This window comes from Jatropha curcas, chromosome 7, assembly GCF_041381405.1.
Source record: "Jatropha curcas cultivar XTBG-Jc1 chromosome 7, XTBG_Jcur_1.0, whole genome shotgun sequence".
NCBI lineage: Eukaryota > Viridiplantae > Streptophyta > Magnoliopsida > Malpighiales > Euphorbiaceae > Jatropha > Jatropha curcas.
In genome coordinates this window covers 26880491-26896925 of record NC_143157.1, presented here as the reverse complement: position 1 = coordinate 26896925, position 16435 = coordinate 26880491, and the positions used below count along the sequence as shown (strand labels likewise).

Below are 16435 nucleotides of genomic sequence, written 5' to 3'. Positions count from 1 at the left end.
AATATAAAAATAATACTAAATAGATAAGAGATGAAAAAAAAACATAAAATTTTAATAGAGATAATAAACTAACGCTTATATATTTTGGATAAATAAATGACATTTAGATAGAGAAAATAACAATAATAATAATAATAATAATAATAATAATAATAATAATACAACGTTATGGGAACAAATCTTATAAAAAATAATAAAAAAGGAAGAATGTATAATAAAAATAGAAAGCACAATTACAGAAACTATTATTTTGTAATTTTACAATTTTTTTTATTTTAAAAAACAGTTTTCTAAAAGTTAAAGAAAAAAAGTAAACAAATTTTTTGTTTATTTTTTAAGGAAAAAACGAAAAATAAAAAATTTAATCTAAAACAAACAAATATGTTTTTCCTTTAAAAAAAAGTTGGCATTCCTTTAAAATAATATATAATTTTTGGAGGTCTAAAAAGTAAGAGTATTTTAATTTTATATGTTATTGCAATTACAATTTAATCTTTTGAATGATTGCACTCTCATTTAACAATGTGAAAAGTTGGATTTTGAAGAGAGGTAACAAAAAACAAGTCAAAGTAAGACCAATTGAAGTTGACGATTGAGAGATTTTTTTTTTTTTTTTTTTTTGTTGCATATGTTTGGCATTTCTTTAAAATAATCTTAAACTTCTAGAGTTGATTAGATTTGAATAATAATTAATTTAACTAAATTCAAATCGAAATAGATTAATTGCATTTCACATTTCTTTTCAGAAATAGTACTACTAGTCAAATTATACTGCGTGTCTGAAAAAAAAAAATCCAATCATTGAGATAACATAAGGATATGGTAATAATATTTAGTTAGGTGAAGCTGGACTGTTATTTTATTCCATATTATTTATCATGATTCTTAGTATTATTCAAAATATAATTACTATTTAATTCTTAAAATTAGATTTTGTTCTATATTTTGATTGATATACTATTTAATAATAAATTTTAATAGAACAAAAGCGCAACAGATACGCGTGCAATGTGTCTCATAAATTTGGATTAATAGTATTAGCTAATATTTATTGCAGAAACTATATGGTTAGGCATTCGTGCGTCTAGAGATTTTGTTCTAAATTGGGATTGATAGTATTAGCTAATATTTAATCATTAGCAAAATGACTATCCACTGCCTAATTAGTTACTTAATATTTATTTATTTTCTATTTTTGCTTCCCAGACAATCAACATCCTTAATATTTGAAAAATGGTGCCTTTGAAATGAAAATGGGAGACCAATTTGCAGTGGCAAAGTAAACGCTAGAATTTTCAAGGGGATATTAAATTGGAGAGTGAGATTTCTCATTTGCTTACATAAAATTTTATAAACTCGCATTTTATTTCAAAAATTTTGCTAATAATTTTATTTAGGTATAAAAAAACATAGGGTCATGTTCCCCCGTTTCAACTCACGAAAATCAATATATATATATATATATATAAAAGATTCTCATCAGTTTAATTAGAAAAATATTTATGACTCCACTTATGATCCAACCAGTGAAATCAATTATTTTTTAAACATTATTCATACTTTATCATTTTTTTTCAATTGTATGAATAGAAATATTTTGTTTTAATAAAAAGTTTTATTTCATTACTTCAGTCAAAGGCAACTAACCCATCTGCACGTAAAATTTTTCCATTTAATTATCTTTATAAATTATAATTTAAGCAATGGCATGATGGTAAAATACAATTGCCAAGTTGGCTATGAAGATAGACATATTGAGGTCTATATAATGGGTTGCATTAGATAGATAAATACTACAAGGAAAAAACAAAGAAAAAAAAGAAAAGACACATGCTTCACATACAACACAGTAGAGCAAGCTAGAGAAAACAAAACAAGAAGGTCGCATAAGCACTTCTAAGTTTTAACTTCATACAAGTAAAGGGTAACTAAAAGAGTAGTGCAGTAATCTTTGTATGGCATTAATGGAAGAAGGGTTTGATGATTATACTCAAGATGGAACAGTGGATCTTAAAGGAAAGCCTGTTCGTAGATCCAAGAGAGGTGGATGGAGGGCTTGCTCTTTTGTTGTTGGTATTTATAAACAATCCCCTCTCTCTCTCTCTGTTTGTTTCTTGATTTCTTTATTCTTATCTGTTATTTTCGTCTTCAGCTTGATCTTCAAGAACCCATATTGATAAATTTTCATGTCATAGCTTTTAGTTCCTCGAAATTTGGAAGTCCAAAGGTTGCAATGGATCCACCCTGTTATAACACTTGGCATTTGGCAAAGTTGTCTATGATTCTTCTGCTATATATATTCTGCAACTTCTCTCTCTCTCTCTCTCTCTCTCTCTCTCTCTCTCTCTCTCTCTCTATCTATGAAATTAAAAACCAAATTAGTGCAGAAATTAAGGAACCAATCATATTTCCATTCCTCAGCTTCACTTCTTTCACTGTTCTTTGGGATAGAACTAAGAGGGTATTTTGTCCATAAATTAGAGTCTTGTATTATGGTGTTTTTTTGTTTTTTAGTTTTTGGTTTTAGATTCTCATTTATCATACAATTATATTAATAAAATATATTTATTTTTATTTTTTTAATATTTAAAAAATAAATTCTTAAATTACAACAAACAAAAATCATAAAAAAGATTTCCTTTTCGTTTTTTAACAATTTTATCAACCCCATGACATTGGATTAGAAAGGTTGTCTTGAACCTACCCTTTGTACTGTCTGATGGGTATCAGAATAAGAAATTAATTCATGAAGCTCTGATTTCTGAAGCATCGCACCTACCTTCTCTACTTTTTGTCATATTATTAATTTCTGGTCAGTCAATCAATATATATATATATATATATATATATATATATATATATATATATATATATATATATATATATAATTATATGCATATGGACCTGCCACAGCCTACGGTTCTACATTGATTTGTTTATTAACTCTTAATAGCAACTTCTGCAGCATATGTATAGAATTATATATATATATATAGGATAGATATTCAGTTCAATCTACTCTATCTATAATGTTACGATATTAATATTTTTACAAGGAAGAACATCATTGTCAAGTTTGAGTGCAAATGATTTCATCTGTTCAACCAATTAATTGTAATTAACTTCATCCTTATAATAGAAAAAAAAAAAAAAACTACATTTGCTCTTACGTTATGGCCAGACGTGAAGAGTTTTCTATTTTTAGTTTTTGATTTAGATATCAAAATTTTACTCTTTTGATTTTAAATGTTAGCTTTTTATATTTTTTTTCCCATAACACCATGCATTTGATTTTTTTTTTCTCAAATAAACATTTGAAATCACAATCAAACCGGCTTGGTTTGAGAATAAATGCTCAGATTTCTTAAACGAGAGATTAAGTGTTCGATTTATGCAGATGAATCCTTTCTCCTCAAAACATGAGGCGAGCAAGCATGATCAGGCTCTAGCCACACATTTAGTCTGGCATCAAAAAGAAAAAAAAAATCAAGAATCAAAACCACAAAATTACAAAAGCACGAAGACAGAAAGGCAGAAAGCCAATACAAAAATATTACAGAGCATTTGAGTCATCGAAACATACTGTGGGAATCATGGTTGCTTAGGTCTTGAAATGGCTTTATATATATAATTTTTGGTAAGAAAAAATAATGGTGAAACTGTGGATGCAGTGTACGAAGTATTTGAAAGGATGGCGTATTATGGGATATCAAGCAATCTTGTTCTATACTTGACAAAAAAGCTCCATGAAGGCACTGTTAAATCAGCCAACAATGTCACCAATTGGCTTGGTACCATCTGGGTCACTCCTATTTTGGGTGCATATGTCGCCGATGCTCATCTTGGTCGCTACTGGACTTTCGTCATCGCTTGCCTCATTTATTTATCGGTATGCATATTCCTCATCTTTTTTTTTTTTTTTTTTTTTTTTAAATTCTCAAATTATAATTTTATTTTCTATTTTAATATTAATATACAAATATACTTAACTTAAGCAAAAACTATACTAATAATTTTTTAAAATTTATTTTTATTATTAAATAAATGTTGACAAAATAGTCCGTATTATTTGAAACTTGTGCATTTCCACATAATTTGAATGATTGACTTTTAGGGGTTGGTGTCCCATAGGTCACTGAGCAGGAACAAGTTGAGTGTTGTGTTGTTTTGTGAGTAGAAAAGGTTGTCGTATAGGGCAGATTTTCTGATTTTGAAGAAACGTGACGTGTTTGTTTACCACTATTGCAACTTTGACTGTCGTTTTTGGTCTGTAACTCTTAGCTGTAAGTCAACTTTGCAATTTGCATGTTACCTCAGGATAGAGATTCAAGACGAATCTCTTCCTTGAAAAAAAAAACAAAAAGAATATTCAACACCAATTTGCAATATGTAATTATACATTTGCATGTACCTTGTTTATATGAACTAATTAACAATATTTTTGTTTTTTGAACAAAAACAAACAAAAGCAAATAAAAAGAATAAAACTTTTGTACTTATTGATAAAAAAAATTTTAACCTGATCGCAGGGAATGTGCTTGCTAACACTATCAGTATCACTTCCAGCACTAAGACCGCCTCCTTGCAAGGACACTAACATTGAGAATTGCCAAAAGGCTTCCGCATTACAATTAGCGGTATTTTTTGGTGCTCTCTACACACTAGCGATAGGAACAGGAGGAACCAAGCCAAACATCTCAACCATAGGCGCTGATCAATTTGACGATTTCGATTCCAAAGAGAAAGGTCAAAAGCTTTCTTTCTTCAACTGGTGGATGTTCAGCATTTTCTTTGGAACACTCTTTGCGAACACTTTTCTTGTTTACATACAAGATAATGTTGGTTGGTCACTGGGCTATGCGCTTCCGACCCTGGGGCTCTTTGTATCTGTTGCTGTTTTCTTGGCTGGCACTCAATATTATAGGCATAAGGTCCCTACAGGGAGCCCTTTTACAAGAATGGCTAGAGTCATCGTGGCTGCCCTGAGAAAATGGAAAGTGGCAATTCCTAATGATCCTAAAGAGCTATATGAGCTTGACTTGGAAGAATATGCAAGGAAAGGAAAGTTCAGGATTGACTCCACCCCCACCTTGAGGTGTGTATATTTAGTTTCTTTTTATCATCAGAAATTTTTTAGATATAAAAACACTATCAAAGATTAACCTGTGGAACTGTATATGCAGGTTTCTGAATAAAGCTGCTGTGAGAACAGGATCGAGTGATCCATGGATGCTTTGCTCAGTAACTCAAGTAGAGGAAACGAAACAAATGTTACGAATGATACCGATCATGATTGCCACTTTTGTTCCAAGCACAATGATTGCTCAGATAAATACCCTCTTTGTGAAGCAAGGCACTACTCTTGATAGGCATATTGGCAGTTTCAGAATCCCTCCAGCAAGTTTATCTGCGTTTGTTACAATATCGATGCTTATTTCTGTTGTTCTCTATGACAGATTCTTTGTCGGAATTATGAGAAAGTGGACAAAGAATCCAAGAGGAATCACTCTTCTTCAAAGAATGGGAATAGGCCTTGTTTTCCATATCGTAATCATGATCACTGCTTCACTAATTGAAAGATACAGACTTAGTATGGCAAAAAAACATGGTCTTGTTGAAAATGGAGGACAAATCCCTTCAACAATATTTATTTTACTTCCTCAGTTTGTGCTAATGGGTACGGCTGATGCATTTTTGGAGGTGGCAAAACTTGAGTTCTTCTATGATCAAGCACCTGAAAGCATGAAAAGTCTTGGTACTTCCTATTCAACTACTAGTCTTGGAGTTGGAAACTTTCTTAGTAGTTTTCTTCTCTCCACTGTTTCACGAGTCACCAAGGAGCATGGAAACCATCATGGATGGATCTTGAATAACTTAAATGCCTCTCATTTGGACTATTATTATGCTTTTTTCGCAATATTGAACTTCGTTAACTTCATTTTCTTCTTGGTTGTGATAAAGTTCTATGTGTATAAGGCTGAAGTTTCAGATTCAATGGAAGTACTAGCTCAGGAGTTGAAAGGAATGAGATTGAAAGCACCAAGTCAAGAAGTTTCTGATACCTCATAGGTTTTGATTGAATATGCTGTATATGCACAAGAATAGCTAGCCTTGCCTATATTTAGAAGTCAGAGATGAAATTGGGGATTCATTATAAACAAGTTGGTGAACATTTTGGTTTCAAATTGCAATTTGCTGGGAGGCTGTGCTTGAATTACTAGTGAGAAACACTGTAACAGCAAGCCAGGACTCTACTTAATCGACATCTCTGAATGTATTTTCTTTCTTTCCCCTTGTTCTCCATTTCATGACCCATGACCAAAAGATAAATTATTAATTAATTAAATTGACAAGTGAAAAATTCATAATAAAAAGGAAAAATAAAATAAAACATATAACATCTGCACATAACTCCCTTTTCACATGTATGCTAATAATTAGTTCCTAGCTCTACATAGAACTTAAGGCCAAAAATGAAGTACAATACTCTCTCAACCCCCCAGCAAGATCATGATTTACCATTTAATCTTTAAATCAGTCCTGTTACAACAAGCACTCTCAATCTCACACTCCCATTTCTTTGGGGGGAAAAGAAAAATCTATTTCATTTTCATGGCTGGAAATGAAAATTAAAAATGCACCAGACCAGAAAATTATAATCACTTTTTTTTTCTAGCTGTAATATACAAGAGGACAAAACTATAATTTTCTTCTTCATCATCTTCTTCTTTTCTTGATTCATTTCCTCTTTGCCAATTGGAATGTTTTCTTCAAGAATTGGTTTGCTGCTTTATCATTTCTGTGGCATAACACTCTTAATATTGTGTTTGGATCCGCTCTATTCCATCTTCCTGTTGTTGGAGGCATTGGTAATTTTTGCCCATTACCCACTAGTCCTATACCACTTGTTTCACATGTTACAATACTAAAATCTTCCATTAATTGTTCTGTACATTCTCCCATCAGTGTTATTACTCCTTCAACTATTTCTGCTTCCCTCTCCACCACATCTTCGCTCATGAGTCCTTCAGCGCATGTGCAAAACACACGCTTCAGGCTCTCAAAGTCCTCTTGGAGCATGGAATGATCAGTACGATAAAACACTCTTGTGCATCCTCCAGCTAGCAGAACCATTAAGTAAGATTCAAAAGTAGCTTTCATTACTTCTCTCATTGCCAAACCCTGAGCTCGGTCTGTGAGAATGGCTGTCAAAAGAGTAAGATTCTGCTTTAAAGTTCTCACTGCTGGCCTAATTCTTGAATTTGCTACATCACCTACATAAAGTGTTTCATATAAGACAGAATTCGAGTCGAGGAATATCAAACGATATGCAGCAACTTCTGATACATATTGACAGGCAGCTTGAATGGAAGATTGGGCTAATTCAAAGTAGGAAGAAGAGGCAGTGGACTTGTGCCTGCGATGGCTAGTGGCATGGCGAGTACGGGCTGTGATGGATCTTGGAGCAATTGCAAGAGTCTTGTCTAGAGAATGAAGGTGAGAAAGAAGATAATGGAGAGTGTTGAGTCGGATATAAAGGCGTTGAGTTCCTCGACTAGTTGATGGTCTTGGATGATGAGCTTCTGCTACTGTTCCTGCTTGTTGATGCTGCTCTTCTGAGCTAATACTGCAAGGAGTAGCTTTCTTCCATAATTTGAAGAACTTGGAGTCGCGGTTGCATCTAGTTAAGGGAGGTAATGTAGGGACATAATTTTGTTTTGATCCTGGAAAAGCCAAATCAAGAAAATGAAAAGAGATAATTAAATTATATTTCAAGCAAATCTTGAATTTTCTTACGAGGTAATATTTCTTACCACAAGCTTCTACAAACTTTATGTATTCTTGAAAGAGATGCTCTAAACCTTGGGCGAGATCAGTAACAAGTTCATCAGTAATTCCAACAGGAATTTCAAAGAATTCCTCCACAGTTTCCTTAGCTATTTTCATCAACTCCACAGCTGATTGTGCATAAGGTTCGTTTTTGGATTTCGGATTCCATGTCTGCAACATAGATTTCACCATTCATTTCTACTACTTTTGACATAACAACTATGCACATAAATCTTATATTATGGATTTTTTTTTTTTTGAAAAAAAAACGGTGGACTTACTTCAGTATCTCTTGCTCGGAGAAAACATTCTCTGGCTCTTTTTATTCTCTCATCAATCCATTGTCTCATGACCCCATTTATAACAGAATCAACTTCATATGGAACCATCTCACGCACAATTGTTTTGCCTCCATCTTCGCAATCTGCAGAGTCTTCAACTACCATTTGTACCAAAAACTTTTCCAGCTTTCCTGCTCTCTGCAATACTTCAACTGACTCGCTATTGAGCGCAGACATCCCAGCTAGATATTGTTTCAAGACTGCTCCATAGCACTGGTGCAGTGTTACAACTGCAACACTAGCTGCAATTGGTTGCCATTTCCTTAATAAAGGACTAAAACTTTCCCTCTCTCTTAAGGCCAAATCCTCAGTTTCTTTAGCTAATTGGAGCAGAGCCTCGCTTGCCTCATCTTTCACTTCCACGCTTGTGCTCTTATAGCTTCCTGTTTCAATTATCTGTAATATTCGCAATTTACTAGAAGTGTTCAGTCCAATGATCAAAGCAATCAGTTTGGCATTGTTGTTTGAGAAAACACTATTAATTTTTTCTAGCAACATATAAAGTATTGATTTTTGGAAAAGCAGTTTCAATGCTGATGCCAAATAGACTGTATATATATATATATATATATATATATATATATAAAGAACCAACCTTTGCAAATGCATTCTTTATGGAAGCTCGAATATAGTGATCGACGCGATCCCCAGATGAATCAACTATCTTCATCATGTCTTCTTTCCCTTCAATAATAGTAACATCCTCACCTAAAATCTTAGATGCTGATAAAGCCAAAGGCAGTAGATTTTCGATCAAGAAAACATTTCCTCTTTGAAAATAGTCATGATAATGAAGCAATCTCCTCTCTGCCCAACCTTGCATTGAAGCCAACATAGAAGACAAAAGCTTGGAATAAATAGCCTCTCTATCTGGCCTCTTTGCATCATTAGCAACCTCTGTTGATAACATAGCATGCGCGGCGTAGAGAAGATCAGGCTCAGTCTGTGAAGTAACTACATATTGTTGGAAAAGAACCCAAGTGAAGCACAAATTATGTATAGATCTATTAATTCCTAGTGTAGTCCATGTTTTCTTCATTAACTCAACAAGCTCATCGACTTCATCAAGGACTAATGTCTCATCTCTGAAATCAAATATTGCTTGAAGAAGGCAAGTGTAGATGTGAAGATTGAGAGGAAAGCCATCAGCCCAATGACAAACATCAGTAGGTGCACCATTAGGGCTACGCCAAGACAAGGAAACAACGCTATTGCACAAGGCTCTCATTGTTTCTGAATTTTTGCTTGTGTCAACGGGTTTTGAGTCACTAGAACGGATGATTTCACGGAGATGCATAGCAAAGGAGTTCGATTTTTCTAGTGGGATTGCTGGGTGGAGGAGAAGCCCAGTCTCTAGAATTTTGAGCTGACGCTTTTGCCAGAGATGATATTCGTGCATATCATTGAATTCTGATGGTTTTAGGTGGCGTAGCAGCTCCAGTGGAAGGATTATTGTCTCTGCTCTTCTTCCCATCTGAGTGAATTAAAGGAAGATTGCACTTGGTCATGAAGAATACAGCAAAGGCGCAAACTTTGTCTAAACACATAGTTACGTTGCAATCTTAAAATTCATTAATGATCAAATTGGCACTCATGTAATTAAGATTATATTTTTTTGGTTAATCATGTAATTATTGAATGCGATTATTGGTAGAGGAAAATGTAAAATCTTGCATGCAAAAATGTTTTTTGATTTATTTTAATACATACACCAGTACGTACTTGGCCAACCAAACTCCTCATTAACGTTTTTCTCAATCTATTATCACTTTGCTCAGTGACCCCCATCTGTAGCCTCATAATCTCCGCCGACGTAAGAGGCCGCCTTGGCCTTGATGCCGGAAGAGTATTGAACGACAGGCCAGGGCTAATTCCGCCAGCATGATGCATTGGCGCGTTGGGAGACCCAGGCGCCGACCCTCCACTGACCCCTCCTCCGCCCCCACCGGTAGCCACGCTAGACATCCTCCTGGACGGCGACCGCCTGAGCATCTTTAACCCTAAAGCCCGTTTTATCTTACTCGTCGGAGTCATCACAACTACCGGACCACTACCCCGTCCGCCTCCGATGGTCGCAAAACCAGAGCCCGACGACGACGCAGATCCTCCATTGTCATCATGAAGATGGTGGTGATTAGAGTAAAACGTAAGAGCATTCTTGCCACCGCCAAAACCCGGAGAAGATCGGCAAGCGGTAAAGAAAACCTCATATGCGGTTTCTCGAATGTCTTCGCGGTCGAGGCCGGGTATGTCTCCGAAGGGCCATGTAAGGTCGGTGTCGGCGGGGTCCCTGGCAACGATAAGAGGGCCAGTATTGATAGGACCAGAGAAGGAATGGTGGGATTGGTGAGCCATTAATGTCGTAGCAGTAATAACACACGCAGTCACACGGGCAAATGCAAAAATCTCTGGTCAGATGTCCGGCGGGAGAGGGCAGGGACAGAAGGTGAGCATAATTTTGAAAAAGAGAGAGAAAAGGGAGGGACAGAGATAAACGGAGAGGGAAAGACAAGAAATATATTAATATATATATGCATGGAGGGAGTTGTGGTGGTTTTGTTAGTTATTACAGCGATTGATGACCAAGAGACAATGCTGTTTTGCGAGGAAAACGAACAACATATGGTGGTTATATTACCAAATATTTCTTCCTTCATTTTTATTACCAAATATTTACCGCTCCGCCTATTTCTCTTTCGTTTTAGAGGTTGGCATTTCTTAATTAATTACTGCCTGTTAACTTTAACCACTATCTTCATATTCCTCTAAATTTCTGTTATAATTAATTACTTATCTTTAAGGGCAAATTAGTCTCCCAAAATTATTCATTAAACCAATATAATTTACAGGCAATTATATCCATTAAGCCGATTTCATTTGGATCCTTGATCCAATATACAGAGTCAGAATTCAATTTATGCAAATCAAAAGAATGTTCTAGAATGTGGTCAAACAGATGACGTGGACTTGTAAACTTGACCACATATTTTCAGTCAGTGGATCCATTCCAAATACTTTCAATAACTATTAGGCTCATTTCAATAGTAACTAGAAATTGTAATTTTTCTTCTAAAAAACTATTTCTATAGAATTTGATTTAATTATATTAAAATTCTCAGAATTAAATTCGTAAAATTTAAATTTACACTTTTTATATCAAACATAAAAATTTAAATTTATTAATAAATTTTATAAAATTTTATGAAATTCATTTATTTCAAAAGTTTGATAATTTTTATAATTCTACCGAGAGAAATTTGGTTGCTAGAATCTTGTAAGAAAGCGATTTTAGAAAAGTAATTGCTTAGCAAATTGGAAAAAATTACATCACTCATGAATGAGCTCACTTTAAAAAAAAAAAAAGAAAATAAAAGAAAAGAAGTATTGGTCAATATGTTGGGATTCTAACAGATTCGGAGTGGGGCCCGTGGAAAAATACCGGTAATAAAAGTAAAATAAAATTACTATTACCACATATACCTCCAATAATTTCGTATTGGATATTGACGATCAAATCCACCAGAAATAATAACCACGATAAAAATTAAATAATTACCGTAAATGTCAGATGAAAAATAAGAACACCGAGATTTATGTGGTTCACCCTTCAACTGTTATGGTCTACGTCCACGAGTCAAAAATTCTGAATAATTCTTCTACTAAAAATATTAGGTACAAAAGAGATTACAAAAATAGTGGTACTCTAAGTTTTTAACAAAAAAACACCCCAAAATTTCAATCCTCACTATTTTCTCTCTTTCCCAATTTTAGAAACCCTTTCCTAAAATTTTATACACTCTATGTATTTCTATGCTTTTGTTTTTGTACATTGTGAAGTGAAAATCTTTCTCCTATTTATAGAAGAAGGGGACGCGTAATTAACGCGTCCACCGAATGGATGCATTAATCACGCGTCCAAACTTTCAACAAATTTTTTTTTTCTTTCTTTGTTAGGCAGTCTCTCTTTGACTGCCAAAACAAAAATGTGTTGTTATTATTATTTTTTTCTTTTCAAATGTCTGTGGGTCCCACATGTTGGAGGGACTCTACAACAATTCTCCCCCTCCCGACTATATGGTGGGACTCTCCATCCCTGCCGCTTTGACACACAGTTCGAACTTATCCTTCGAAACGACATTTGTCAATATATCCGCAGCATTTCTGTCTGTGTGGATTTTCCACAGCTGGAACTGCTTCTCTTCAATGGCAAGTCTAAGCCAATGATATCTTACATCAATGTGCTTCGTCCATGCATGATACATAGTGCTTTTGCTTAAGTCTAACGCACTTTGACTATCACAATAAACTATATATTCTTCCTGCTGCACACTCAATTCTTAAAAGAATCGCTTTAACCAAAGCATTTCCTTTCCTGCTTTCGTTGCTGCAACGTACTCTGCTTCAGTCGTTGATAATGAAACACATTTTTATAATCTCGACTGCCATGAAATAGCTCCCTCTGAGAATGTAAATAAGTATCCTGATGTAGATTTTCTTTCATCAAGATCACCGGCCATATATGCATCTGTGTAACCAACAAGTTCAGCCTTTTCACCTCCAAAGTTAAACATAACTTTGAAGTTCCTCTCAGGTATCTGAAGATCCACTTCACTGCTTCCCAATGTGTCTTTTGGGGATTTGACAGAAATCGACTCACAACGCCAACTGCATGAACGATATCTGGTCTTGTACACACCATTGCGTACATTAAACTTCCGACCGCTGAAGAACATGGAACATTTGACATATCTCCTTTTTCTTTCTCTGTTGATGGGTAGGATTTTTTTACTCAACTTGAAGTGAGCGGCTAGCGGAGTGCTAACTGGTTTAGCATTCTTGATATTGAACCTCTCTAGAACCCGTTCAATATATTTTTCCTGTGATAACCATAACCTGCAGGACTTTCTGTCTCGAATTGTGACATCCTACTGAATTGAGTAGTTGCATAGAGTCGAGTCGAGTCGAGTCGAACTAAAACCCGGTTCTAGCCATTTAAATCCAGAGTGGGGTAGAATGGGATGTGAACTAAAAGAAGTAAAAGAAGTGGACTTACTTGAATGAAACACAAAGATTAAAGTATAAGGAGTAGGACTTACTTGCACTAAAATATAAAGTTTAGGTATTAAAATGTAACATATGGAAAATGTAGGTACTATTTGGTAATTTTAACATACAATCAAAGATATATTTGGATTACACGAGACTTCCATTTCAGTTTGCTTTCTTCATTTTCTTCATCTTCATCTTCAACGTCTTCTTCATCTCCTTCATCTTTCTCTTCATCTCCTTCCTTTATCCATTAGTTTTCATATGATTCAAACACTAAATTCAACTCAGAACTCTATCCAAGTAAGTAGCATTTCTTGAATTTCATACTTTTGTGATATTTTAGGTGATTTATAAGAGTTATTATGTATAGGAGAGGGGAGCTCAAAGTTGGAAGAAAAGGAAGCTAAGAAGAGGATTTAAAGCTCTTTTGGTTTAAGGTTTGATATCTCTTTTAGTTTAACATATTTTCTTGCATGAGAACTTGTGTAGTGTGATGATGGTGAGCAGATCTGTTGCTGAATGTTGAGTAAACGGTCTGGAAATGATGAGAAAGCATGGGATGAAATGAATAAATGAAGTAGATATTGATTTCATGCTGAACTAGGTTTGTTGGACCACTGACCAGTAACTTCACCCTGATTTTTGAATCACCTAAATTGGACTTATAAATTGAGAGATATGACCAAACTAGTACAGACTGTGCAGGCTGGAAACCAACAGTCTGGGCGGACTGGAAGTTGCTAATTTAGGTAAATATTTGACTACCTTACCAACGTAATTAAGAGATGTGGCAGAAGACAAATTTGTACCCTAATGTGTTAGCTAACTAGAGAATGGAGAATCACCTAAATTGGAATTATAAATTGAGAGCTGTGACCAAAATAGTATAACCTGTGCAGGCTAGAAACCAACAGCTGGGCAGACTGGCAGTTGCTACTTGAGCTCAATATTTGACTACCTTACCAATGTAAGTAAGAGATATGGTAGAAGATACATTTTTAGCATAATGTATTAACTAACCGTAGAATGTAGAATCACCTAAATTGGAGTTATAAATTGAGAGATATGACCAAAATAGTACAAACTATGCAGGCCAGAAACCAACAGCTGGGCAGATTGGCAGTTGCTACTTGAGCTCAATCTTTGACTACTTTAACAACGTAATTAAGAGATGTGATAGAAGACAAATTTGTCTGGATCCTAAGAAGATTGAAGCTATTGTTGATTGGAGACCACCCAGGAATGTCACAGAAGTCCAAAGTTTTCTGGATTTAGCCGGCTATTACGGAAAGTTCGTAAAGGGATTCTCCATCATTGCATCACCTTTAACAAGATTATCGAAGAAAGAGGTTGTATTCCAATGGACTGATAGGTGTCAGCAGAATTTTGAAACTTCGAAGAAAAAGTTGACTGAAGCACCAATGTTGATCCAGCCAGTGTCAGGTAAAGAATTTGAGATTTACAGTGATGCCTCTCATACTGGGTTAGGATGTGTACTCATGTAAGACATGAAAGTGGTAGCTTATGTATCCAGACAATTGAAGCCACATGAATTGAATTATCCAACCCATGATTTAGAATTGGCAGCCATTATTCTAGCGTTCAAAGTATGGAGGCATATCTTGTAACACCCGCCGCCCAGCCCCAAGAGACCCGACGGCGGATGCCACATTCGGTGCCGGAGACACCGTCCTAACATAACATATAAATCATAAAATCAGATTATGAATTAGAAGTGATTAAGTATTGACAAGTTTAACGAGTAATTTTTTTCAATTTGTTTTTGAAATATAACTTATGAAAACAATTTAGGAAAAATCCTACAGCAAAACTGCAAGAGTTTCCCTTTAAAAACCGAGCTCGCCAAACATGTGAATACAAAACACTCCCAATTTTAAACTCTAAACCCCCAGTAAACTCCAGTAATCACCATAGCAACACAACAACACTTCTATACCTTCATAACTATAGAAACCCTCGATAGCATTTTAATGATCATCAATTAAATGCATTCATTATATATATATATATATATATATATATATATAACTTATGAATGGATACCATAAGTTATATATATATATAACTTATGGTATCCTTTCGTACTGATTGTAAGGTGCATAGTTTAAACATCCAAGAAAACGTTGAAGTTGGGTTTTATTGGTTAATTCATCAGGGAATTTAGTTCCAAAAACCATAGCTCGTTCTATGGGCTGGATAATACCCTGTTCTATGTAATGACCCAAAAATCTAACTTTAGTTTTAAATAAGTCCATTTTAGTTTTACTCAATGCTAATCCATTCATTTCAATTACCATGCAAAATGTTTTTAAGTGTTTAAAATGTTCTTCTAATGTTCTACTAAAAACTAGAACATCATCAATGTATACTATACAAAATTCACTATGGGGATTAAATATATCATTCATGATCCTCTGAAACTCAGAAGGAGCATTTTTTAATCCAAAAGGCATTACATTCCATTCATATTGACCGAAGGGAACTGTAAATGCTGTTTTATATCTATCATTAGGATGAATCTGGATCTGCCAATAACCAGATTTCATATCAAATTTACTAAAAATATTTGCCTTATATAATTGTCTTAATAGATCTTTTTTATTAGGTAGTGGATATCTTATCCATTTTAAGGCTGTGTTTAGTGGTTTATAATTAATCACTAATCTAGGTACTCCTCTTTCTATTTCAGCATTTTTATTGACATAAAAAGCTGCACAAGACCAAGGACTTCTAGATTTGCTAATTAAGTTTTTATTTTCTAAATCCTGGATTTCTTTTTTACAATGAACTATGAGTTCAGGGCTCATCTGAATAGGCCGGGCTTTAGTTGTAATGGACTTTTCATCAAAGTCCTTTTCATAGGGTAAATCTACTATGTGTTGTTTACGATTCCAAAATGCATTTGGGTGATCTGCACATAATTTATTTTCCATAAATGCTTTTAATTTACCAATTCTAGTTTGAATATCCTTATCTTCTAGTTGCTTCTTAATCCTTTGAAGATATGCATAATTTCTCAAATGATTTAAGTCTTCTTCTTTAGATTTTATTAAAGAATTAATTTCCAAAGTTTTAATAGAATGAGCTCTTAATAAATTTAAATTTTTTCTCCTAGGTTTTTCAGTAAATTCTAACCTAGCTCTACTTCCTTTTACCTTGAATTTAATGCAATCTTCTTTTACAGAATATGGTGT

General features: G+C 34.3%; 2 protein-coding genes across 3 annotated transcripts; one reads left to right on the top strand and one right to left on the bottom strand.

Annotated features, from left to right (window-relative positions):
• The first annotated feature begins 1789 nt into the window (after window positions 1–1789).
• LOC149495087 (protein NRT1/ PTR FAMILY 5.2-like) lies at window positions 1790–6290 on the top strand. The gene is made up of 4 exons (XM_089724041.1): window positions 1790–2073; window positions 3672–3889; window positions 4530–5095; window positions 5184–6290. The coding sequence occupies exons 1-4, from the start codon at window positions 1956–1958 to the stop codon at window positions 6067–6069; spliced, it is 1788 nt and encodes a 595-aa protein (XP_089580167.1). The 5' UTR covers window positions 1790–1955; the 3' UTR covers window positions 6070–6290.
• Window positions 6291–6346: 56 nt separating this feature from the next.
• LOC105632175 (protein unc-13 homolog) lies at window positions 6347–10687 on the bottom strand. Of its 2 annotated transcripts, none has more exons than XM_089724039.1 (5): window positions 9882–10687; window positions 8767–9645; window positions 8112–8567; window positions 7815–8001; window positions 6347–7724 (listed from the first exon to the last, which is right to left on the bottom strand). In XM_089724039.1, the coding sequence occupies exons 1-5, from the start codon at window positions 10524–10526 to the stop codon at window positions 6739–6741; spliced, it is 3153 nt and encodes a 1050-aa protein (XP_089580165.1). In that variant the 5' UTR covers window positions 10527–10687; the 3' UTR covers window positions 6347–6738. The 2 variants fall into 2 exon arrangements, with proteins under 2 accessions (XP_089580165.1, XP_089580166.1); XM_089724040.1 differs by having other exon boundaries at window positions 9894–10687.
• Between the last annotated feature and the right edge of the window lie 5748 nt (window positions 10688–16435).